Source organism: Astyanax mexicanus, chromosome 16 (genome assembly GCF_023375975.1).
Source record: "Astyanax mexicanus isolate ESR-SI-001 chromosome 16, AstMex3_surface, whole genome shotgun sequence".
Classification (NCBI taxonomy): Eukaryota; Metazoa; Chordata; class Actinopteri; order Characiformes; family Acestrorhamphidae; genus Astyanax; species Astyanax mexicanus.
This window is the reverse complement of record NC_064423.1, coordinates 17,812,978-17,840,765: the sequence shown is the minus strand read 5'-3', so window position 1 is coordinate 17,840,765 and position 27,788 is coordinate 17,812,978. Positions and strand designations below refer to the sequence as shown.

General features: G+C 36.8%; 1 protein-coding gene across 1 annotated transcript; it reads right to left on the bottom strand.

Moving 5' to 3' along the window:
- Positions 1–2,868: 2,868 nt before the first annotated feature.
- si:ch211-1a19.3 (uncharacterized) lies at positions 2,869–19,038 on the bottom strand. The gene is made up of 5 exons (XM_015603339.3): positions 18,348–19,038; positions 16,126–16,222; positions 8,747–8,900; positions 7,132–7,262; positions 2,869–5,801 (listed from the first exon to the last, which is right to left on the bottom strand). Coding segments are annotated over exons 1-5 (708 nt in total). The 5' UTR covers positions 18,672–19,038; the 3' UTR covers positions 2,869–5,799.
- Between the last annotated feature and the right edge of the window lie 8,750 nt (positions 19,039–27,788).

Genomic DNA, 27,788 nt, shown 5'->3' with positions numbered 1-27,788 from the left:
CCTACAATTTGTTGCATGTCTTTCACTTATTTTATCAATTTTGGACATTCTCAGTGTATGCACTATTTTGTATGTTCTACACAGTGTAATATTAAAGGACAGGGACCTCTAATTTATGTCAAATTAATCTCCATATGAATGGTTTTAGCCATTTTAGGAGTGTCCCATTAAAATAATAGACTGGATAATCATTCCACATATCCCACAATGCACTTTAAAACCCATACGAAAAGAGCCCAAGATCTACACCCATGGCTTTGCTTAAGTTATTTTGTGGGACAGACATTTGTCGACTTTCCAGGCAGCATTTTTAAAGTTTTTCCAAAAATTTCTTAAACCCCATTCCAAAATGTCATGAACATGATTATTTGTGGGATATATACTTACAGTTCCGATGTGGTATTCAGTCAAGGGTGTGTTTATTGTCTCATACACAATGAACCACAAGCATAAACTTGGGGAAAGGCTGCATGTTGATAATGATATAGTGAATGCCTGAAGACATTTAAAATGTAATCCACTATAAGATATCAATGTAAATATGAATAAAATATGAACAAACCATATTTAGTCTTTTTTTAATATATACAGCTCTGGAAAAAATTAAGAGACCACTTCAGTTTCTGAATCAGTTTCTCTGATTTTGCTATTTATAGCTAAATGTTTGAGTAAATTGAACACTGTTGTTTTATTCTATAAACTACAGACAACATTTTTCCCAAATTTTAGATAAAAACATTGTCATTCAGAGCATGTATTTGCAGGAAATGAGAAATGGCTGAAATAACAAAAAAGATGCAGAGCTTTCAGACCTCAAATAATGCAAAGAAAACAAGTTCATATTCATAAAGTTTTAAGAGTTCAGAAATCTTCTCCTCCACCAGTCTTACACACTGATTTTGGATAACTTTATGCCACTCCTGGTGCAAAAAATCAAGCAGTTCAGTTTGGTTTGATGGCTTGTGATCATCCATCTTCCTCTTGATTTTATTTCAGAGGTTTTCAATTTGGTAAAATCAAAGAAACTCATAACTTTTAAGTGGTCTCTTATTTTTTTTAATTAATGTCATTTAAAATCACCGGCTAAAGCTGGTTAAAGCCGTAAAAGCAGCCAGACTTGACTGGGAAGGAGTGATTTATCCAACATTGAAAAAGCATCGCTAAAGTGCCCTAAGATATGAAGTGCCCTATTGCTGAGACTTGGGTCTCTAGTGGGCGTTTTAAAAGGTCAGTGGATTTGTTGAATAGTGAGCTTGCTGACAGACACATCATTTTCTAAAGTTACCTCTTACTCTTACTTTTCGACCAGTTGGAGTAACCTTTTGACATGCCCCCCCCCTTCAAAACACCCAGTGCTCTGGTCTGCAGAGACCTTTACTTACTATTTGCTGCCCTTATTGTGGGAAATAATACTCTTCTTGCCTCTTCTTGCAATAAAATATGATGTGTCTTGTAGTTTAAGAAATGTTGATCTTGTATCTTATTTAGTCTATTAACATCTATGTGTGCCATTTTGCTTTTAAAAGTTCAGCAGCCGGTCTCAGCTGGATTAGAGTGGGTTAATTTGTTGATAATTGATGACAGCAAAAATCCCTGTGAATGTCTTGTAGAGCTTAGATTGGGCCCAAAAAATAATCAGCCTGTGGATGTTGTTAATTAGCATTGCAACACTGAAGAAACATAGACCTATTATTTAAGAAGAATGTTTATTAAGAACAGATCGCCGAAAGATTAAAACACTCGAACAATGTGAATAATGATCCACAGATCTAAACATTAGTAAATAAGTCTACAAGAATGATGTCTGAATGACTTTCCTTTAATTTAATATAACTTAACACATTTTAAGCATATAAAATACTATCTAAACAAACAAAGTTCTTTATATTGAGCTTATAGTCTATGTTCAGAAAAACAAAAACAGCAATAATGCTATGCAATGCACATTCATTATTATACCGAAATATCCCGAAAAAGAAAAATAATCTAATTTATAATTACTTTCATCTACTCGAATATATGGTAAGTAAGAATGTTTAAGAATTAAAGAATTCTCCACCAGTCTTACACACTGCGTTTTGGATAACTTTATGCCACTCCTGGCGCAGTTCAGCTTGGTTTGATGGCTTGTGATCATCCATCTTCCTCTTGATTATATTTCAATTTGGTAAAATCAAGGAAAAACATAATCATTAAGTGGTCTCTTATATTGTTTCTGAGTTGTAGATATGTGCACATTAATACTGGTACTAGTCAGTCATTTCTTAGATTTCACAGACTATTTGAATATTGTTGCCGAATATGTGCATTCCTTCAATCATCCGCAGTTGCTTCCAGAGCCAAACTGTAAATAAGCTACAGGCCCTCAAACCGCTTTTCCTACGCAACTCTATTTGCAACATGTTTGTCTGAGTGACAGTGAAGAAGTCATGAGTATGACTCCTGGAAAAATGTGAAAGGTCTAGATTGTCACAGCAGTGTGAGGAATTACCCAACCCCACTTGGCATTCCGTGCAGGAGGTGAAATGTGAGGAAGGCCTCACAGGAAGAAACTGTATTGTAGCTACAGTACGAGTGGGAAGGGTAGGAAGAAACGAGTAGCGTGGTTCGGGCTACGCTGGAACAGTAAAACAGATGTTATTCGGACAACAATGGACAAATTGTTTTGAATGGAAGGTGTATTGTCTGTTCAATGGGTTCATATTTTACAACTTTGTATGTATGTACTATCTAATGCGTGTACATATGTACTGAGTGTACATTAATGCATAATTCTTTTTTCAAACTAATAGCTTACAATCCTAATGGCTTTTGTTGCATTACTCAGAGTGTGTGTTACATTCAGACACAAGGAAAGACCCACAGAGCTAAACAATGGCAGTTTTATTTCAAAGGTTTCTTTCCACATAATAAAAAAAAAGACTTCAAATAAAGACAAACCTGCCATCACACCCTGTTGTCTCAGATTAGTTCACTATTTTAACCTCTTCATCCCCTCTAGTCTCATTACTTTTCCCCCAAATCAGTGCAGTGGATTAGGCTCGATGTGACCCGTTGTTTATTCTCAGCTTTTTTGAAAATAACAGACTCTGGTTTGTAGGTCATGTGTCCCAGGAAATGGTGTAAAAGATCTGCTGATTATCAGCATATTTGTCATTCACAGGGCTGGAGGCATCTGTTGAAATGTTCTTCAGTAAAGGTACATAAAGGTTTTTATATCTACACAAAATAATAAAAACTCAAAGAACTAGTGAAATGTTTAAAGGAATTGTCTTATTCACAGAGAACTGTTTATAGTTTATAGTTCTAGTTAGAATCTTTATCTTTATCATCTATGAATTGGTTCTAGCACAGTTACGTGTAGCAAGAGAAAATAAACTGCATACTAGTGCTGTAGTTGAGATAAGTAGCACTAAGTTAAAATGTGCTTTGCTTAAGCAGTAATAATAACAAAAATATTTATTTTTATAATCTTCAGACTGATTTTAAAGGCTACGACACTCTTATATCTGGTGTTAGATAATAGAACACTGACTGTATGCTGCTTTTAAGAGTATTACTACCTCAGTTTAAGGAAAGTGATCCAGTTAGGCTAAATGTCCAAGCCGACAGATACTTTAGTTTGCTGTTTTCATTGCAGTGTCAAAAAGAATAGTTAAAAACTTTGTTATCACTTTAACAGGCACTGCAACCACATGGTTAGCGTTTACGAGATCAATTTGTTTTATTGTATTTTTCGCACTATAAATTGCAACGGATTATATGCCACACTATAAATAAACATCTATTTTCTGGTCTATTTTCATACATAAGGCTCAGCAGATTATAAGGCACTTTTTGTGACACTAGATAAGTTAAGTAAACAAACCTGTAATTCAAATGGTCAAAAGTAAAATGAGCTCTGGATGTTAATCTACGCAGATTTCTCTCCTGAAAACTGTTTATTTAGGGGAGTAAAGAGCTTACGTTTATTTACAGTAAGCTTAGATTTGCAGATTTCCACTAAGGCTGGGTGCAGCAGCATTGTCATTAGTGACTAAGCAGCAGTGATAACCTTGGTTAGTGGCTAATTCTGCCTGACAGCGCTACACTGAGGAGCCCTGAATGTTCTGGAAAGCCAGGGCAATAGTAGGTAGCGATTCATCCCACACAGCATGTTTTAAGATGGTAAACACTTAGATTACAGGCCAATATACACGCCTCTGAATGGCAAAAGAGCTAGCGCTTAGCAGGGTTAGCGGATACCGCTAATGGTGCTTCAGCAGGGATGGATCATAAAGAACAAGGAACCTGAAAAGTCAGTATTTAGTATTCAGTTTTTCCTTCATGTTTCACCAGAATGTTTGAATGGTGAACGTAATTTTAGGACACATACAGTATCAGGCAAAACCTGCTTTCATCTGATTGGGTAGACATGTCTCATTGGATGAATTAATTTGCATAAATTTGCATAAAGCCCCTCAGCCTAACTTTTCATCCAACTGCTCTCGATGCACCGTATGGTTGCATGGTTGCATCTGATGGAACCGACGCTTCTCATTGAAAATGACTGGGATATGTTGTGATGCATTGATGCGATGAAACAGTGATGCGATGAATGCAGCGTTAAAATAACCAGTTAACAGTTTTCTAGTGTATTATCTTGAAGCCTGAGTGGTGGCTGATTGTCTGTATGAGTTGTTTGTGAGTTGACCACATTCTAACTCTTTTTAGTAGTTTTAATCAGTGAATAATAAAATCAAACCAATAAAAAATTGTTGGCAATTGTTCTTTTTTGTTTTTCTTTTTCTTCATGTCACAGCTCTACCTTAGATCCATTTTTTTACCCACAAGTGTTTTAGAAAAGCAATGTAGCTTAATTATAATTCTGTAATTCTGTAATATTAATATACAGCTTCAGGGGCTGCCAAACAAGCCACTGATCTGAGCACAGTTTCCCCATAACATATTCGTTTTCAAATGATTTTATCTGATAAAGACACAGCATTCAGCAGTGTAATGCTTGCTCAACCATTTAAGCATCATCTTAAGACCCATCTAAAGACTAATTTGGGAAATCCAGCTCCGGTTTTATCAGTTCAAGATCACATTCTTATTATTCACAGATTGATATTCTCACTGGGGACCATCTATGACTAATTCACTGCACAGCTTTGCTCCCAGATAATAATGAGCTTCCTTTAATGTAAGCTTAATCTCATGATCAATGAGAAACATTTACCCCACCCAAAACTGACAAACCCTAGCATGTCAGTTATAAGAAATAAAAGCTCACACGAATTATAGAATACATTGGAGATCTGGGACTGAGACTGGGCCTATTTCTTTGGCAGGAATATTCTGTGTTTTTTTTTTACAAACAGATAAAGGCAGGTGTGTTTATACTGAAGATCAGCATGATCCCAATTCTCAACAGTTGTTTCCTAGTTATAGAATCTCCATCATTAATAAATAGGCCTAACTTTGGCTAAATCATAGTTATTTCTAACCTCAAACACAAACAGTGGCTGTTGAATGGCTTCATTGGTTTCAGCAAAACAGAGAGAACATACTGGGTTCAGATCGGACAAATGATACACAACAAACAGTCTCGTCATATTTCAAAAACTTCTGGTTTCGGCAAATAAATCATGTCCAGGGAATTCTTATTTCAGAACCATCTATTTTACAGCAGTGCTTCTCCATACAAAAGTAAAAGTGTGCTTCAAGTCCAGGTTATACGCGCACCTTATGCTGGTGTCTTGAAACAGTGTTGTACTGAAATATGTACCCAGTCACCTTGTTGTCTCGTCAGCTCCACTCTGAAAACGAAACACAAGCCATGTTAGGAGCAGAAAAGCATGATGTTAACATCTGTAAATGTCTTGAAAACAATTGTATTGTTTAGTGATGCACTGATTATTTGGTAACTGAAAATATTTGTATAAAGTAAAAAAGGAAATACAATAAAATAAAGACTAAAGAATAATTTGTTTATTTTTAGTCTTATATATTTCCTCTAATGTAGGAATGAAGATTTTAAGGTCTCCCTGCTTCACTTTCTTCTTGTCTTCTTGTGGCAGTGCATATTGTCACTGTCCATTGTAAAAAAAAAATGTCTATCTTCAAAACAGAAAGTTTACAGAGGAGCAATATTACCTTCTTAATGATCAACAAAAGGTGTAAATGTAAAAAGAGTTTATTTATGTCAATATTTATAGAATTTCTAATGGTCCATTCATCAAGAAATTGTGACACAGTCTATGGGACTATTTGTGAGTTCCAATTATGTGTAACTAAAAATCAACAAAATACAAGATACTTGTTTTCATTGCACGGTGACGATATACATTCATTCACTTTTACCTTAAGCTTCTATACCTCTATATCTGCACTAATGTTTATACAGGTTCTGTTTATACTGATACTGTCATTCCCTCTTTAATCAACCCCCATCATATCTAACTGATGCCCTCTCACTCTTATATTGCACTATTGTCTTGTGGCTTTTTCTCACGTGTGTCTATATCTGTAACCTTGTTGTGTTGTACATTTAGTGTACTTTTTATATATATACTTTAGTCCACTATTGCTTTATGATTTTTATGTGGTAACTTTAGGAAGGAAAGTAATGTAATTCTAATCTTCTGTATGTCCTGTAAATATGCAGTATTAACAATAAAACTACTTGACGTGACTTGACTACAGAGCAGAAAGTGAGGTACACAGCCGACAGGAAGAGCCAACAAACCACAAGTTTACCGCTTAGCTAGCTAAACTTATTCTTGGTATCTGTTTGTTTACCAAAAGACTGACTGCCTTTCAGCACTGCTGAGCTAGATGCTTGATTACAATAGCACTAATGAGATATACGTACGACTGAAAAAAAAAATGCTATTTCAATTAGGTTCATGATTAGAAGGGTACTGCTGTGGTAAATGTAATGTATGGACTGGTTTGTCTGCTGGGATACTTAAAAATTAAGCATTTTATAAAGAACTATTTTCAAATTATATATTTTTAATAGTTTCGTGATTTCTATCAAATCTGTAATTTTTCTATCTGTCCGTTTTATCCCAATGATGTCATTTCAGTGCATCCCTTGTTTTTATTGTGAATGTTTTGACTTTTGCTGTATGATCTGATACTTACAAGGTACCAAAAGCAGACTGATGCCAACGATCACGACCATGGCAAGACCGCTTTGAGGTCCAGGAGGTCCGTCATTACCTGCTTCAGTGCCATGATTATGGCTAGACTGGATGGTGTTTTGGCACTTCATCCTACAATTTAACACAGTACATTCAGAGCATCAGCATATTAGAAGAGATCTGCTTGTGATTTATGGTGAGACATTCTTATGCAGGGGCGTCTTCTGCTTATTTACAGAAATCCACTCTCCCCTAAATCCTGCTGACACTGATTTATAGACATGAACAGGGAGAGATTCAATCTCTGATGTAGAATCTTTAATTCAGTCCTGTTCAAACCTGCAGAACACAATCTGGCACTGTTGATGAATAGGCTAACCTAACATGCCATGCCAGAAGCCATGGCATAGCAGTGTGTAACTTGAGCATTAAGTATTACCTCAGGGAATGGCTTAGGAACACCCACACCACTTTATATGTGGTGAGGTGTTATCTTGTTAGTGAATTTGAACACTGGCCACAAGGCATGGTGTAGATTTGGATCTGATAAGCCTCATAGTGGGTGCAAGGTACAGCTCTGGAAAAAAAATAAGAGACCACTTAAAAATGATGAGTTTGTTTGATTTTACCAAATTGAAAACCTCTGGAATATAATCAAGAGGAAGATGGCTGATCACAAGCCATCAAACCAAACTGCTTGAATTGTTGCACCAGGAGTGGCATAAAGTTATCCAAAAGCAGTGTGTAAGACTGGTGGAGGAAAACATGACAATATGCATGAAAACTGTGATTAATAACCAGGGTTGTTTCACCAAATATTGATTTCTGAACTCTTAAAACTTTATGAATTTGAACTTGTTTTTTCTTTGCATTATTTGAGGTCTGAAAACTATTTTTGTGGGGAATTTGGGAGAAATATTGTCCCTAGTTTGTTCATTTTACTCAAACATAAAACTGTAAATAGCAAAATCAGGCAAACTGATTCAGAAACTGAAGTGGTCTCTTATTTTTTTCCAGAGCTGTAGATGAGACATTCCATTTCTTGATCCACAGTTCCTCATGTATACCAACAATACTTAACAGAAGGCATATTCACCAGCGTTATTAATTGTGACCAGCAGTGCCTGGTTAGAATTGTCTGTGCAGATAAAAAACACTTCCACATTCACTGTAAAATACCCCACAGGAATATCCCTCAGTTCAGTGCAATGTCCTTTAGCTTCAATAAGACATGGCAAAAGCGTTGGGACACGGTATGCAATAATCCCTATTCCACATGCTATTTGGAATGCCAGGTATATTACAGCCTGGATAGATGTTGTTCGTAAAGCTGAGAATCACAGTAAGTCAATCAGCAATCCAGTTCTTTTTTATTAGTCAGAGAACGTTGAGAATGCTAGCCAACCTTTAGCAAAAGAAAAATGCCATGCTTTAAAAAAAAAGTACACACAGTGTCTATATCTTTTCCGATTAAATGTGGTCCAGCCCCCTTGACGCTGGACAGCGTATAATGTGAGACCATTACCTCAAATGCGTTTGCCATATCTGTTCTTATGCAGTCTCAGTATTTAAAACTGCATTGTGTTAGATTATATAAGATATAAGACATGACTCACAGTTGTTTCTCTAAGTACTGCCTTCTGGTCTGGCAGGCGTCCTTCTGTTTCTCAGCCGCTGTCTGAAGGAGCATAGCGGCTTTGTGCAGTTTATTGCAGGACTCCAACTCACTCACTGTTTGGGTCAGGTTCAGCTGCAGGTTTTCAATTAGATCTGAAATGAGATCATTTTATAATATTACATTTTATACAATACAAATACAAAACCACAAACTTAAATGCATTTTATTGAAATTTTAAGTGAAGTAGAATGAAAATGATACATGTTTTCTTTTATGTTACTGCACCCTTCACTGCATTTATAGATGCAAGTCTTTTGGGGTATGTCACTACCAGCTATGCTCATCTAGAGACTGAGATTTTGGTTTATTTTTCTTTGCAAAAAAACTCATGCTTAGCCAGGTTGGATGGAGAGCATCTGTGAACAGAAATATTCATGCCTTGCCACAGAAGCTCAATGAGATTTAGGTCCCAAACCCTGCTTTAAACCTCTCCACAGCTTTTTCTCTGACCTCTGGTGAGTTTCTTGTTCTTCATGATGCTGTTTGTTCACATTGTTTATTTTTATACTGAGATTAAATTAGACACAGCTAGACTTTATCGACTAATTAAATGACTTCTGAAGGCAACTGATTGAACTGGATTTTGTTTAGGGGTTTCAGAGTAAAGGGGGCTGATTGCACATTTTTTGTTATTATTACACTTTTCAAATTTAATTTGATAAACATTTTGAAAACCTTGTTTCATTTTTTCATTTCACTTCACAATTATGTGCATCTTGTGCTGGTCTTGAGGTGGTCACTTAAATGTCACTTAAAATGTCAACAAAATGCATTTAAGTTTGTGGTTGCCAGGTGGATATGAAGAGTTAAAGCGAGACATTGTCACAGGCCTTTTTTTATGATCTGGGGAATCCAATTATCTCAATGGTCTTGATGATCTCAATGGTACATGCTACTGAAGTAGTCTAGTTTTATAAGTAATAGTTTTGCAAGACGATCGCAAAACCTTGGTACACAACTGTAGCTTTTTACAGATTGACTGTTTTTAAAAACTCACTTTATCATATTTAATTATTGATGGAATTCATAGTGAAGGCCCTTTAGTAGAGCAACACTGAAGAAAACTCCAGCTATGTACACTAGCTGTCAAACATACCGTTTAATATCAGTTGAAAACAGAGCTAAAACATTCTTTTTGTAACTATAAAAATATCATACAGAATTCCACTGGCTTATAAGGCAATGTCTTGCCAGGGAGTAACTTATCGGAGAGTTTCTTGCGAGACCCTCCATGATGTCACTCCCCTATTTTGGGCAACACCGAGCAGCAGCGGAGGCCCTGTTCTCCTCAGCATTGTTCCAGGCCTGGCAATGCTGCTGGGAGCCTGTACTGCAAGAAATCAGACCTATCCTCTTTAGGATCAGATTTTCCAAACCAGCTAACTTTTTCCACCTTTAGCCCAGCAGCTCTGAGAGGGCTGAAGTGAGTCGGCACCTGCGGCGCTCTCGTTAGCTCTGTATTCGCCGTATCTCGCGCGTTCAGTAGCAAATGATTTCCTGTGGTTGTTTAGCTGGTCAGGAAATCCGTTAGCGAGAAAAAAAAAATAGAAGCAGATATTTTATCGTGATGTAAAGGTGCAGGGTGGAATCTGGGCTTCAATTTCAGCAAAAACTTAAAACTGAAACTCTCTTGTTAAGAGTGCACGATGAAAGATTTTAAAAGGGCAAATATCTTGAAAAAAAACGAAATGTTCCTCACTTTTTGGCAGCACAGATAGTTGGAAGTAACACTGTTAAACTTAAAAATGTACCTTGGATCAGGCCTGAGATCACTTAGCTGCATAAACAGCTTCTCTACTATGTGTTGGTTTTATGATGTCATTAAAACTACATCGCCTATTTCCACCTATTCAAATTACAGCAGAACTGAACATGCAGCAGTCTTAACCCCTTTATGGCTTGGTGTTGCCCTCAGGCAACAAACTACATTTTTGATTATATCTCGGTACCCTAAATGATTTCAAATGTAAACCCTACTCTAGCATAATCATATGTCCTCTGACCTTATCTTAGCTGCACTAGATGTATATATTTTTCCTTTATTATATTTTAAGTATTTTTATATTTTTTCTGTAATCTTTTGCGTATATGGTTTTCTAAGTATTTGTTTATATATTTTCCTGACCTGCTTCTCTGTCCTTTCCTCTTTGCTGCTGTAACATTGCAAATTTCCCCATTGTGGGATTAATAAAGGATTATCTTTCTTATCCTAAAGAAGTATATTGGCTGTTTTGTTTTTATTTAAATCTTAAAACAGGTCTTTTTTATTTGTGAGTCAGATCACAAGGCAGTCATGCTGAAACAGTGGTTCTCAGATGTTTAATATAACAGGAACCTCCAATCTCCCGATCTCCTAAAAAGTGGTCCTATTTTTATTCTTAATAAATACTTATATTTAATGCTATAGAGGGTTGCTATTGTTACTTTAAGACTATTGTATTCCACTGATAAAATAGTAATGTATAAAAATGCAATTACAAACTACTTAATGTTGTTAACTACCTAAAACCAATGAATGTTTAATTATTTAACATATGTTTACTTTCCAAAAAAAACTAAACCAAAATCATTCCCATTCCTGCATTCTCCTGGATAAGAAAATCATGGACAGTATGAAAGTCATCTGAATTTATTTAGGTCATATCTACATATTGTACGATATGTAATGAACGTGACACCCCTACTCATCATTCACTATCTTGCTTGAGAGAATTATGGGAGTTAGGCAATCTGGTTCACTTGGACTTGGGCATGGTATTCATGCAGTGTGAGCATGATTCATGCCCAAGAACGGCACAAAATGACGCCAGTGCAACGTTCCTGTAAATGGTGGTGTTGGTGGTGAATTTAGCACCCCTGCCAGGAAAAGCACTCCCACTTGGAATTGTGCACACTATGTCACTCTGTATGTAACCGTGACAGAGATAACCATAAACCTTTTGGTGCGTGATTCTAAGTAAATTAAGGACGGATTAAAGCAGATCTCCGCTTGTATCAAGAAGATGCGCTCCTAAGAGAGGGTGCTTTTCATGGCGGGGAAGGTGAATTCGGCACAACACCAGCAAGCCCACTGAGCAGTGAGTAAAGGCATAAGTGTGTCTGGACACAGATTGTTTAAACAAAGTGTGAGTGCAGGCCAGCGGAGAGTGGGGAGGGGGCACAACTAAACCGGGCTTAGAGTACTCCCTAAATGAAGCACAGTAGAGAGCAACCAATCAGAGCAAAGCTTTTTACATTCATCATTCTTAAAGGCACAGAAAGAAAAGGCAAGGGCTGTTTCTATTCAATAAAGAAATGTTGGAAATTGATAATGACAAAAAGTATTTTTGTTGCATAAAACCACATTAATGTCATAAACTGACTTCGGGAAGCAAAATAAAATGCAATCTTTATATTTTTTTATTATATTTATTTATTGATAAAATAGAGATAAAATACATCCATAAGGGCAGATGATGCAGATTCAGGAACTGTTTAATTAATTTTCTGCCTAGAACTAGAAACTTCAAGAAACATTGGATTTGATGTACCAATGCATCCATCAACCCTAGAGGGTTAATAAACAGAGAGGAACTAACAGCAGGATCTTTGCTTAAAGTAATTAAGGGGACTTCCTACAGTACTACAGAATCAGGTTCTGGAGCTCGATGGAAATCCTGACCCTATTAATGGTCTCATAACTCAGGATGTGAGTCACATACAATGCTAAGATAAGGTGCGCTTGTATGGGAAGACTCCACAGATTCAGAAAATGTTTGAACAGCATTTGTACACTGTATTATCTTAAAGATATTAATAGAAATGTTGAGTGTGAAACATTAAATTTTACATGCTGGTGCATTCATTAACCCCAGAGGGTTCCTGGCAAGAGAGAAACTAACGGCAGGATCTTTGCTTGAGGGAATTAAGGGGACTTTTTTATAGTACGGTTTCAGCCATGTGGAGGTAATAAGGAGCGTTTCAGTCTGGACTATTTTTGGAATGAAGCCAAATTTCAAGGTCAGTCAGAACAGAGATATTTATTGGTCTTAAAAATAGTACAAGAACCAGAACATTTTTTTGTTTAGTGTTTCTAAGTGATAAAGGGAGATAAGAATCTGGTAACACAAAAAGGAATTTTGAGTATTTATGTACATAGAATTACATACAATTGTATATATTGACTTCAGGAAGCAGATTAAAGGCAAGGCATATTTAGGGTTTCTAGTCTGAAACGTTGCTGGTGCATTACTTAACCCCAGAGGGGTTCATGAACAGAAATTAACTACAGTTGGATCTTTGCTTGAGGGAATTAAGGGGACTTTTTATGAAACCGTTTCAGTTATTCATCTCTCATATTGAAGTTACAAGGAGTGTTTCAGTCTAGGGATGAAGCAAAGACATAAAGCAGGCAATCAGAACAGAGGTATTAGGTGTTAAAGGCGCAGTAATCAAAATATCCTGTTTTAAGATTCTAAGTGATAAAGAAAGTTTGGAAAATAAAAAATAATGACAAATGGAATTTCACGTATTTTTGACGAGCATCAAATAACACTTATATCATAATTGGACCATGGGAAGCAAAATAAAAAGCCATCTTATATTTAAGACATGGGCCTTTCTGCACTGTATTATTTCAAATATATTGATAAAAACTCTGCTGGCCGAAGTGAGGAGTAGTTAGGAGTAGTAAGAAGTAGTTACATGTTTTAATATGCTGTGATTAGGCTTTGCCCTTCACCTGAGGCCCATCATTATGAGACACAGCTGCATTTCCTGATGCGGACTCTTGTTATGCAGCTCATTGTTTCTTGCTGTTTTTGTGAGATCTCTGAGTAGACTTTTTTCTGTTTGCTTCTCTGTATTTAATCCATTGTTTTGTATTATGATATGTACAATTTGCCTACATTTTACCTGCCTGTCTGTTGTTTTTGACCTCTACCTGTCTCGACCACAACTATGGAAAAAAGCCCAAGTAAAATTATATTGCACATTCTGTTTGAGAATGGAAAGGAACCAATAGCAGAATCTTTGCTTGACGGAATAAAGGGAATTTCCTATAGTACAGTTTCACACTGAAGTACTAAGGAGTGTTTGAGTCTAGAAAACTCTTGGAAAGAAGCCCAGTCCTAAAGGCACAGTAACACAAATAACCTGTTTTACATTTCTAAGGGATTTAAAGGGATTGTGGAAACTGGTAATGTAAAATAAATTATAGGTGTTGTTGGTTGGATAGAAGCACAGTAATGTCACAAACAGGTCTTGGAAAGCCAAATAAAATGTAAAAAAAAAAGTTTATATTTAGGATACAGGGCCTTTATTAACATTGCTTATATTGAAGTTATAAGGAGTGTTTCAGTCTAGACTGTTTTAGGATGAAGCATAATAAGGGGCAGCCAATCAGAATAGAGATATGTACATAGGTGTTAGGTGTAGGCACAGTAACCAAAACAGCCTGTGTTGTGTTTCTAAGCGATAAAGAGAGTTTGGAAAATGATAATGATGAATGGAATTTAAAGTATTTTAGTGCATGGAACCACACTAATAATATAAGTGGAATGTGGGAACAAATTGAGGCACAATATTGGGCAACCAATAAGAACAGAGAAGTACAGTATTTGCATAGTTCTTAAAGGCACAGTAACCAGAACAGATTGTTACATTTATACGTAATAAAAAGAGATGGAAAATTTGTCATGCAAAAGAAATTAAGAGCAAAATTGTAGTGTGTTTAATGTAACAATATAAGCTAAGAGCAGAATATTATTTGATTAAGGGACTAAGAAATGAAGAGGACTTTCAACAGCTACTACAACTCACTCACAGTGAAGTTATAAGGAGTGTTTCACTCTGGATTGCTTTTAAAATGAAGTGTAAACAAGTACTAGCAAGTATTTGCTAGTATTACTGCAACAACACTGTTAGTGTTAATTGGAGTTAATCGTAAATTTGAGCTGTCTGTGTTTATATAACACTAACATTGCTTATTTAAATTAAATGCAAGATATATTTAGGGTATGGGCTCTTCAATGAAACAGTTTGAGGTAAAATTAAGTTGAAAACATTCCTGGTGCATTACTCAACCCCTGAGGCGTTCATGAACAGAAAGGAACTACAGTTGGATCTTTGCTTGATGTAATTAGGGGACTTCTTACAGAATCTGTACTGTGTTTGAAATGAAACACAACACAAGGCAGCCAATCAGAACTATACTTAAATATGTATTAATCTTGATCTGAAAGTCACAGTAACTGAAAGCTTGTTTAAGACGTTATAAAATGATGTGTGAAAATAGTCATGTGAAATGATATATACATACAGCTCTGGAAAAAAATAAGAAACCACTTTAGTTTCTGAATCAGTTTCTCTGATTTTGCTTTTTTTAGGTTTATGTAAAATGAACATTGTTGTTTTATTCTATAAACTACGGACAACATTTCTCCCAAATAACAAATAAAAATATTGTCAGTTAGAGCATTTATTTGCAGAAAATGAGAAATGACTGAAACAAGAAAATAACTCAGAGCTTTTAGACCTCAAATAGTGCAAAAAAAAAGTTCATATTCAGAAAGTTTTAAGAGCTCAGAAATATTTGGTGGAAAACCTTTTTTTTAATCACAGTTTTTAATCACAGTTTTCATGCATCTGAGCAAGTTCTCCTCCACCAGTTTTACACACTGCTTTTGGACAAATTAATGCCACTCCTGGTGCAAAAATTCAAGCAGTTCAGTTTGGTTTGTTGGCTTCTGTGGTCAGCCATCTTCCTCTTGATTATATCCTAGAGGTTTTTGAACTTTGATAAAATCAAAGAAACTCATCATTTTTAAGAGGGCTTTTTTTTACAGAGCTGTATAAGTATTTGTGTTGCATAAAAACAAGCATGTCATTGTATATTAAGCGAAAAGCAAAACATATTATGGTTATGAACAGTAGGAGCTTTACTTGAGAGAATCAAGGGGACTTCCAGCAGTATTGCTTTATTTTTATGGTCACTTTAGTCCAGTCACTTTAAATCCAAATAAGAAAGTGATTCTGTGTCAGAGTGCACAGTGTTGACCTTATCTGGGCATAGTATTTATAATTTTGAAGGAAATCTTTGAAAAATGAAGCTTCTTTTAAAAGCCAAGGCCTCGAACACACCACATGTCATAACACTATAATCACTGTGAAGTTTTAGGTGAAACAGCAAACCAACAAATGCAGCCTGTTTGTTTTTTTTTCTGGGTTTCTATGGCAACGTGGGAAAAAAACTCCTCTAAGAATATCGTCACTGAGAGAGTGTTCCTTTCATGGAAGCCTGGAAAAGGGGAGGGAAATCTCTGACTTGAATTTTCCTACCTTGCCTCTGGGAGATTTCTGCAGTGAGGTTTGCCTCGATTGCCTTGTGGACTTCAATATCCTTCTCCAGCAAAGTGATGTTTTCCTTCAGATTGGTCTGAGAACACACACACAGATAAAGACGAGACACACACAAGATAATTAATGGACCCATCTTCACGTCTTAATATCTTAGATTTGGCATCTAACTGCTTTTGGCATAGTGGTGCCAGGGAGTGTCCCACTTCACGAGAGGCTGTGAGCTCCAGCCCCTCTCTGGGCCTCTGGGATATTAGTGACCCAACTGACCTAGAAGATAGCAGCGGCGTCCTTTTAGAACTTGGAAAAACAACATCACGGTCAACCAATCGGAAGCCAGCGAATCCTCTGTCCCACTATTATACAAAGTGTGGCGGGATAAACCATCCTCAAGGCAAGGCTACGCGTTATCACCGCCACTTTTTCCAGGAAGAGAAGACCTCGACCTACCACCCACTCTGATGAATAAAAGAGCTGCTTTAAATGTTGGGAAACGATTCAATCAATAAGCATTTGCATACCGTCCGCACAGGCCAACTGCACAGGCCTGTTCACTGTTCACTCTGCACCGCACTGGTTTGTTATGTAAATGTGCCAAATGTGAATCTGTTATTATGTCAAAATGTGATTAACTGCTATTTATCCACCCCGACTCATTCGGCTCATTAGTGGAGACTCAGTACAGAATCCTTCGATGGCGCTGACAAAACATCCTGACAAACCTACACAGCTAGAGAACTTGAGGTCAATATATGTTCATTTAAACAGGATAGAAGTCAAATAATTGTTTGTTTTAAACATATTTAAAACGCCACATTTTGACCAAACTCATGGATATCAGTCTATTTTCTAGTTTTTTGTTTGTAGTTTCTATGGCTACAGTAGATTACAACAATTCAAAGAAAGTTCCACTAGGTCTTCTTTCTAAATGAATCATTACCTACTTAAACTCTAAATAAAATATACATTTTTGAATCCTAATACAGATTGTTATTACTGTAAGAAGTTGCGTAACTGGATTAGCAAGTTTATATGTGGAGTCCCTCAGGGTTCTATTTTAAGGCTTATAAAATTGATGTTAAAATTGATATTAATTTATATGTAATAGTATTAGTAATAACTCAATTGTGGACTTACATACTGGATCTAAGTTCCTTGGTTTCTAAACTGTTGGGATTTAGCATGTTTATATGTAAAATAGACCCTCATGGTTCTATTTTAAGGCCTATGAAACTGATGTTAAATGCATTTTTAATGTACATTTAATGGTAAAGACTCAATTGTGGACTTAGTTGTTCAGCTTCGTAAATGTTTGGTTTAGCATGTTTCTATGTTGAGTCCCTCAAGGTTCTATTTTAGAGTATTAGTATTAATAAGGACCCAATTTTGGACTTACATACTGGGTCTAAGTTGTTTGGCTTTGAAATGGTTTAGTTTAGCATGTTTATGTGTGGAGTCCCTCAGGGCTCTATTTTAGGGCCTATTAATTTTATTAATGTTAATTGTGTTTTAATGTACTTTTAATAGTAAGAACCAAAGTGCGGGTTTGTGTACTATGGGGTTCAGATGTCAACAGTGAAGTCACTCAAAGTGATTTGGTGTGACATGCTTGTGTGTAGAGGAACCCAAACTAGAATTGCTCAAGAAAAGAGTACTTTAAAAACTACACCATAGAACTCTATTGCACCAGCAGTTGTGGATACACTACTGATATATTGTATTAAAACACACAGAGTGCACTTATATGTATGAGCTACTAGACATTTCTGTAGACAATAAAACTGCATTTAATTTGCATTGCTGACATCACACCCCTCGGTTAAAACAAACTCTCTCGATCTGTGTTTATCAGGAAATCAGATTGACTAGGTTTTTGTTTTCAACTCACGTCAAATCACTTTTTGATTTGACTTTTTAGGTCATTTACATTATTTACATGTAATTGATTGAATTGAACACAACTTCTAAGAAGATATAAGATAAAACAACCTACACAAAGCTGCAATTGCAAGACCCACAAAGCTAGAATTATTAAAACATAGACACTTCACACTTCATATCTTACTTAATCTTACTTTCTACACTATAGTAATGCAAATAATTATAAAAATAATATTTTTATTTTTAGTATTCAAGCTGAATTCATTCATTCTTTCACTTAACCCGTTTAGAACATTTAGCAGAATGGAGCCACAAGCACTTACATTGTTCTGAAAGCACGTCTCCAGTGTCAGGTTGAGTTCCTTCAACTGCTCCATCAGCAGGTTAACATTTTCCTGCAGGACGCTCTGGTTGTGCCAGCCCTCCCGCACCATGTTCTCCAGCGCCTCCCGGTCTTTACCCCACACTGCCTTTTCCTCGTCAAAGGTTTTCTGCAGGGCCTGCAGCTCGGCTCGGCACTGGCTGGCCCCCTTCAGGTCCGGCGAGGTGGCCCACACCACGATGATGATGAGGGAGATGACCGACCACAGGGCCAGGCAGGTGATGACTATGTTGCGGGTGGTCTGGGAAGACTTGGAGCTGGTCATCTTCAGTGTGCAGCTAGTTGAAGAAGGCTGAAGAAGAGAAGGTGTCCCAGTGTGTGTAGGGTGGGTGGGTGTGTTGTTAGGTGGGTCGGTGTGTGAATATCTGAGTATATCTGAGTGTGAGTGAGTGTAGCTGTGAGGGCGGCGGCTGACTGCTCCCAGAAAGTGAAAAGGGCGGCTTTTAAAGGCTGGACTTCCTCCTAAACCTCTGCCCACCGCTGGGCAGGAAAGGGGTGTGGCTGCTGTCAGAGATGGGATGTGTCCCGGGGAAACCTGTTCACTCCTGAAACTGAAAGCTGATACAGATTAGTAAGGAGCAGCAGCAGAAAGAAAGAAAGAAACGTTTCGCAGGAAAGCGAAAGTTAAAAGCTCTCTTTCTTCGAAATGAAGTAGTACGTTACTCTGTGGGGGAGTGTGTGTGTGTGTGTGTGTGTGTGTGTGTGTATGTATGTGAACTCTGGCAGGCCTCCCAGCTCTGCTGTGGAGGATGAGAGGCCTTAAGAACTGCTGGAGGGAAGGAAAGAGAGAAAGAGAGAGAGAGAGAGAGAGAGAGAGCAGTTCCCTGTTTGCTTCTGCTTCAACTATGTCTTGTTTAGGGCACTTTCACAAGCAGCCTCACGCGCAGGAGCGACTCAGTGTTTCCTGACCACTTGCCAGGTCTTAAGAGGACACACACACACACACACACACACACACACACACAGTGTTCACCATGCCTGGCTCGGCTCAGCTCAGCCCAGCCCTGCCTCTCCTTTTCCTTGCCATGCTGTAAGGGGGGCCCGAACCTGCATTCCCCACCACAGCCCCTCAGAGGGACTTTATCTTGTATAATAGCGGTAACTCTTGCTCTTCCTTTCCTGGGGCGATCCCGATGAGAGCCAGTTTCATCATAATATTTTTGATAATCTTTTCGACTTTACTTGAAAACTTGAAAATTGACGGATTGACTTCATTTATTTATTTATTTTTTCCTTTACTTTACATGACTCAAATAGAGCTTTTCACAGTATACCAACTCTACCGCTTCACAACTTTACAACTGATGATCACAAACACATTAAGAGACAAGAAAATCAAGTAATTAATTGTTGAAAAGTTCAGCACAGCTGTTAACTGAAAGCCGTTCCAAGTGACTCTACCTAGATGTGCCAAGTTGACTGAGATAGGTCAAAAATGCCAAGATGGGCAAAGCTTTCTCCTAAGCAAGAGGTGCTACTTTAAAAGGAATCTATTAACACTTACAAAATAGAACCAGCTTTTCTTTGAATATCTGATTTTTTTCTATTGAGCGTTGATGAAGGTTTTTTTAACATTCTGCTGCTGTTCATTTGTAAAGCTTGCCTATGACAGTTCTTAAACTTAAATGCCAAAGACAATTTAGTAAGTTACAAGTTTAAGGAAACAATCTATTGAGCCTCTCAGTCCACGGCAGAGTAAATCATAAAAGCTTAACTGGAGACAGTGACACTGCTGTTCCAGCAGCTTACCGTTCTTGGATTTGACCTTGGTGAAGTGGTTGTAATAATTTGTACTCATGCAGTTGTGTAAAAATGTTCTGACCTAAAACTGACCCTTTTAACTCAGAATGATGTTAATGATAAACATTGTAACACGGAAGAAGCACAGACCTATTATTTAAAAGTCTCCTTCCACTAGAATCCACTTTCTTGTTGTTTATGAAATACTATAGGTCTCTCTGAGTTGTATTTGCATGCTGCACATGGAACTGTTCTGAAACTTTTATTGTCTGCTGTAGCTAAGAAAAGAAAATATTTCGAAAAACGAGTCGATCAGAAAAACAATGTGAATTTATGGCCTCGCCTACGGACAGCGCTGAAGCCTGGCTTCAGCAGAGCCATCACTTTTAACTAATAAAGAGCTAACAGCTCTGATTACACCATCTTGTGTAAGTAACTATAGGTTTAAATCGGATCTCCGGTTGATTCTGCATTTTAATGAAACCTTTACTATACACTAGGGAAGCACGGTTTGACAAGGCAGCACAACTCAACAGAACACCAGTCAAAACGGACGCCTTTTGTGTCGGATTTTATGATATAAACCAGACTCTGGGGCTTTGATGCGGTAAAACTGCCCAAGCCCCAAATCACCACGTCTGAGGTAAGAGTTAAGTAGTGTTAGTTTAGCTGACAGAAACATTATCAATGCTGTGGGGAGAGCAGCGCCGCTCATGGGGATGGGGTGGGTGAAGGTTACATTGATAATGTTACTTTTGCTCGACGTCGCGGACGAGTTACACTGAAAGTCTGGCGTTAAGCGAAGTTTAAGGGTTAATTTTAACTAGCACTCAGTGTTATGACTTTACTACTTAGGCTGTATCTCTAAAAAACTTTTGTTCTTTGAGTTTTAGAGCTGTAAAATTGATTGTGGGGGAAGGCAGGTAGGCGGTGTCTGCTGCAGTGCTGTCAGCCAATCAGAGTCAATATATTTGGCATTCATTCATACTAGAGACCACTAGACATTTTAAAATGAATGAAAAAACGATGAAATGAGATCTTTAAGAAAAGTATTATTGGTACCACTTTAAAATAAAACTACCTTTATAAATGGTTTACAAGTAGTTTATTGATGGTTACTAATTAGGTTGTAAATGCCTTAAAAATCATTAATAATCAGTTATAACACATTCGTATAAAGGGAAACAATATAGATGGCTCTGAGTTCACTATTTTAACAACAGGTTATTGTTGCCCTTTCTACGTATGTGTTATAACTGATTATTGATGATTTTTAAGGCATATACAACCTCATTAGTAACCATTAATAAACCAATTGTAAACCATTTATAAACTCTTTATAAAGGTAGTCTTATTTTAAAGTGGTACCTTTTCTACGATCACAGTATAATTTGTCACTTTGCTATATTGTGATTAACACGCCATAACATGATTTATATAAAAAATAACCATTTCCTTGAGCTCAACCCGACATTGCCCAAAGAAAGTTCTCAGTTCTCCCAATCTCAGACCTACTCAGGCTCGGACAGACAAGTGAGTTGTGCTGTCCACTGACGCTGAGTTAATTAGAGTTAGATAAGATAAAATTATCTTATAGATGAGTCTTATATTTGTAAGCTCAGCTGTTGTGTTCAGATGATTTAGAGGAGTGCATGTTCTGGCTTTTACACTTGTACACCCCGCCCTCATTTCCTAACGTACTTACTTAGTTTGAGTCGACTCAGCTAAAAACGTACTCTTAAACAAACTGAGATGCTGAACTGAAGAGTTAATGCTGTGAGTTAAGAGAATCTTTATCTTTTAACGCTAACCTGTGTTAGTTTTTACTGTGTGGAAGCCACTGTTTATTATTATGCTTCTCTCTTCCTCTGTTTGTCTTGCCCTGTTCCTGTATACGGATTCAGCACCTTTTGACCTGGCGAAGAGGGAATCTTCACTGATCTTCAGTACAAACAAGATAATAGTTCAGCTTTATTCAGAATCAGAGGGTTTGGGCACTGTTCTGCACCAATAAGTGTAGTATTAACTAACTAACTAACACTAACTGATGTAAACTCACTAAATATAAGTGGTTGGTGTGCGCAGTGGAGCTACCACATCATGTGGGAGACTAGGGTTCGATTCCAGTCCTGAGTGACTATGCTGCGCTACACCAATAAGTGTCTCTGGGCAAGACCCCATAACACTACATTGGCCCACTGCTGTAATAGGAATAACCTTATACATCGCTTTGGATAAGAGTGTCAGATAAATTAAGGCCACTTCAGTTTCTAAATCAGTGTCTCTGATTTTGCTATTTATAGGTATATGTTTGAGTAAAATAATCATTGTTGTTTTATTATATAAACTACAGACAACATTAATCCCAAATTCCAAATAAAAATGTTTTATTTAGAGCATTTATTTGCAGAAAATGAGAAATGGCTGAAATAACAAAAAAGATACAGAGCTTTCAGACCTCAAATAATGCAAAGAAAACAAGTTCATATTCATAAAGTTTTAAGAGTTCAGAAATCAATATTTGATGGAATAAGCCTGGTTTTTAATAACAGTTTTCATGCATCTTGGCATGTTCTCCTCCACCAGTCTTACACACTGCTTTTGGATAACTTTATGCCACTCCTGGTGCAACAATTCAAGCAGTTCAGCTTGGTTTGATGTTTTAGTGTGTCTTTGCTTTCATAACAACTGCACTGTAAGCACGGATAAGTTGAATTTTCTTAAAAAATTTGAGGAAATCGGTTGCCTTAAAAATGTTAAGTTATGGGTAATGAAAACTTAAGTTAGCCCATCAATTAATAATACTTAAAGGGGAAGTTGATTTAAACTTTTTTGTTTTTTGTTATATTGTAAGACCTGATAAGTTTAGTTTACTTTTTTAAGGCAGTCAGTTTGCTTACATTTTGTAAGTAATGGGAATGAAAATCTAAATTGGCATGAATTAAAACATCAAGTTATTACAACTATTGAGGAAGTTGATTTATTTAGCTCAGGGGAAATCACTACACACTGATGGTGAGTGTTAGTCAGAAACTGTTGGACACACCCAGTATGCAAATAGATTGTGACAGAAGCCAGTGGAAAAGAAGCTGCCAAAAGGCAACAGACTAAACTCAGTTATTATAAGTTGGTTCCACTCAAAGGCCTCTGTTTGAATGTATGTGTGCTCACAAATGTTCAACTAACTCAAAATAGTTGAGTATTGTTTAGAAATATCCAATTCTATGTAAAACAGACTTAAATCATTTGAGTTCAAACAACGTACGGGTTCACAGTGTTTTAAATGTTTAATTACAGTTTTCATGCACCTTGGCATGTTCTCCTCCACCGGTCTTACACACTGCTTTTGGATAACTTTATGCCTTTACTCCTGGTGCAAAAATTCAAGCAGTTCAGTTTGGTTTGACGGCTTGTGATCATTCATCTTCCTCTTGATTTTATTCCAGAGGTTTTCAGTTTGGTAAAATCAAAGATACTCATCATTTTTGAGTGGTCTCTTATTTTTTTCCAGAGCTGTATGCATAAACTAGCGTTATTGGAAAGAATGTGTTCTTAGTTAAAAGCCGAGACTGGAAATAGAGCACCCTCTCTTGGTTGAAATGAGTCATATTTCTGTTCTGTTCTGTTTTGTGAAAGTGCTGGAATGCAGAAGCTTCTGGACTGTATGAGTCACTGGATCCTGATGGCTCAGTGTTTTGGGATTCTCTACACCCTGAAACAGAGAGAACCAGGTCTAAAGTTTAAGAATTTTGAGGCAGGCAGCGTCTTGCAACACATTGATGCGATTTTGGCCACAGTTAGGAATTTCAGAACTGAATCAGCTGTATGGGATTGATTATGAAGCAGCACAGAAACCTACTTTCTTAAGCCAGTGAAGCCTAGGATTATTACTCAGGTATTATTCTTAATGCAGAAACTATTTTGCCTTATTTATTAACTTCTTGGTTCAGCATATCTTGCATATATTGTATCTATATTTTAGGGCCTATAAAATTTATATGAACTATGAATGAATAAAGTTCAACTTATATAGCGCCTTTCTAGAAACCCAAGGATGCTTTTACAATTAACACGTTTTACACACATTACACATTAACACTCATCCACACACCAGTGAGAAGCGGCAGCCAATAGCGCACAGCGTACTCTCAACCGGAAACGACCGTCCACCTGGAGGACTGCATCGGGCACTACAGAAATTACCATTAGTATCCAATTTACCTGATCTCCATGTTTTTGGATGGTGGGAGGAAACCGGAGTCCCCGGAGGAAACCCACGCAGACACAGGGAGAACATGGAAACTCCACCCAGATAGGGACTTGAACCCAAGACCCCACTGCTGGGAGGCGAACGTGCTAACCACTAAGCCACCGTGCTGCCACTAAACTATGACAGTAATGTAGTTATAAGTGTAGATGGACAGTGGTCCTACAATATAGACTTGAATGGGTTAAAGGAGAATTCTGTTGTGAAATGGACTTGAGTCGTAGTAGTAAAACATGATAAATAGTATGAAATTACATTGAATAGCCCACCTCTGTTCAGCCCTAACATTTTTAGCCTATGCTTCCAACAGGCTCACAATAGTAATAGTGATAGGGGCATAGAGTTGCCCATACACAGAAATCTCCATTTTTACACCATTAACAAAGTAGCCCAAAGTAGCTCCACACATTTTGGTAGAATTCTGAGAGCTCTGACAGTTAAAACAAGTCACTGAGAATTTTAAAAGTAGTAGTTTATTAAAAATACTGTTTATACAGTGTTAACTAATATATGGGTACACTAAAGCTGTTATAATGTTTTGAACGTGGTCAGGTGCATGCACAATGCTGTGTAGGCAGTCACTGTGTCTCTTGGGGAGGGCAAAACAAAACATTAATTTAGGGGAGGGTCAGTGTTTCCACAGGGTGGGACTAACATGCACACAGGGCTGGACTGGCTATGAAAACAAAAGAGCAGAAAACAGCGGACAAAGACGCACATAATAAAATAAAATGTAATAAAAAGTATATATTTATGCTGAACACTTACTTTTTTGATTTGTTAATTTAAATCTATTAATTTGTGTAAAGTATATTTAATCGTAATTTGGTCAGTCAGTATGACTCTTTATCAGAGGTGGAAAAAGTACTGAAAATTTGTAATTAAGTAAAAGTACCTTTACTTTGCTAAAATTCTACTCAAGTAAAAGTAAAAGTACCCATCTAAAAATCTACTGGAGTAAAAGTAAAAAAGTACTCAATTAAAAATGTACTTTGAGTAAAAGTTACAAAGTTACTTTTAATTATGTGATATAAAAAATTACAACAAATTATAAATTAAATCATTTTAAATGAACTATTATTCCACATAATAATTTGGACCTTTCAGGCAGTATTTGTTCAGAGCACCCCATAAAACATTGTGGCATAGGTTTCTATGATCCATTTTTTCTCTTTACTGTTAAAAGGCATCAATTTTTTTTTTACACCAGCATTTAATGTTTTACTCAGTATCGGGGAGTTTTCCAATGTAGCAAAGTAAATTACTTGTGTCAAAATGTATTTGAGTAAAAGTAAAATTACCTATTTTAAAGACTACTTTAAAAATTACAAATTACTCATAAAATCTACTCAATTACAGTAATGTGAGTAAATGTAATTCATTACTTTCCACCTCTGCTTTTTATATAGAGGCCTATTTTAGCAATATAAAGTGCAGCTGAATTAAGGGCATGTTGGTGTGTCTTTGGTATCATAAGGTCTCCAAAAATACGACCTTTGTGCATCTCGAAAAGCTCAAAAGGCGTGTACTAATTCTCTTAATTAATCATAGGTGTATTTTGGGCATAATATGAAATAGACCAATCAGTGAGCCAGTTGTCATTCCCTTTAAGAGCCAGATGCGCTCTGACTTTGGCGCGTTCATATCTTAACAGCGCAGAGCTTTTGCACATCTCAGAAGAGAAAACTGATGTGAAGGTACACCAGCAGCTCATAGCAGCCCTATCTTACAGCCTGCACAAGGCACACTGTGATGGTCATTGCTATCTAACACCCTGCCAATAGTGTATAGATAAATAACATGCCTTTTGCACATTTCGAGCCATGCAAAGGCATACTTTTCCCATCGTTATAATAGCAAAGACTGCACTGACATGCCCTAAATCAAGCTTAGATTGCTAATATAGTGCCCTTAATATTTAAGACAAGCATCGTCTGCAGCAGATAAACCATAAACAGGTTTCACCAGGCTTTTGTTTAGTTTTAGTGTGTCTAATTTATCAAGGACATTATCAGAGTTTTTCCAAAGCAATTTCAGAAATATTAATCTTTCTCATAAAAGAATGCTTACAGCTAGAATGCACTTAGAGTTTTATACAAAGTCAGCTCACACACTCACTGCCAGGTTTTAAAACCTGTCGAGTGCATCATAACTCTAAATGTGTTTCACCAAAACCCAATAAACTCATCTTTCAAAACTCTCAGCTCTCAGTCTGAAAACAGCTTCATTATAAAGGGTGTGTTCTTATATTACTGAGCAGCGAATACCTCTCATACCTCACTTTATTTTCACAATCAGCTGTAAATTACTCAAGAGGTAATAGTAGAAGCAGTAATAGTGGTGGTGGTAGGAGTGGTAATAATATTAGTATTAGCATTAATAATAATTGTAGTAGCAATAGTTGTGGTATTAGTAGTTGTAGTAGTAGTTTATAGTCTATGTGGATTTATCTTGACAGGGTTTATATTTTTTGAATGATGGTGACGAGCCAGAATGAAAACAAGCTGAAATTACATTACACTGCACACGGCATCTCTAGGAAGTCAATCACCTGAATATTGATTGCACCTTTTCATCACCCTATATATGCTCCACCAATTTACTCACTCCTTTCCGAATATTGACAGATTTATCCTCATACAAAGTTTTATCCTATTGGCTGTGTTAGCCTTCTCGTTTTTGACCTTGCTTTGTGTTTACCCACCCTAATTTTTGCTGGCCCGCCGATACCTACATTGCCTTGCTGTGTATAACCTCTAGACTGTATTTTGTTTCTGGTGCGTTTTTTCACTATTTCTGCTGTTTACCGGTGTTTCTAATAATATATCTGATAAAGTATATTTTAATTTGCATTTGCGCATGTCTCAGTACTACCTGATCATGACAATAATCAAGTATATAATAAGGAGTAGAAATTATTACTCCATTAAAGTATAGATACCCAAAAATGTCTACTTAAGCAAGATAACAAATTATTTGTTCTTGTTACTTGACATCTCTGGTAATAAAATGATAATAGTTGTTAATAGTAAGTAATGGTAGTACTTTTAGTTTCTAGTTGGGTTTGAGCAAGTGGACATCAGTATCATCAGTAATAGTAGTTGTAATGGAACAATCAGTATTAATTGTGAGCAAGTGTTTGAAATGGCTACAGATTTCCAAACTTTGAATAGAGTTTTCTGCCCCACCTGCTTCTTTACTGATCTGAAGCTCACACAGGTTGCCAGATTGACACACAATGAATATATATGTTCTACTATGCTAGTGGTAGTGTTAGTAAGTTACCCAGCTATGGCTAGTAAACCTGACTAAAGCTCAGTGATTACCTGTTCACCTGTTCAACCCATTTCCATGGCTACAACCATGTTGTTGTCT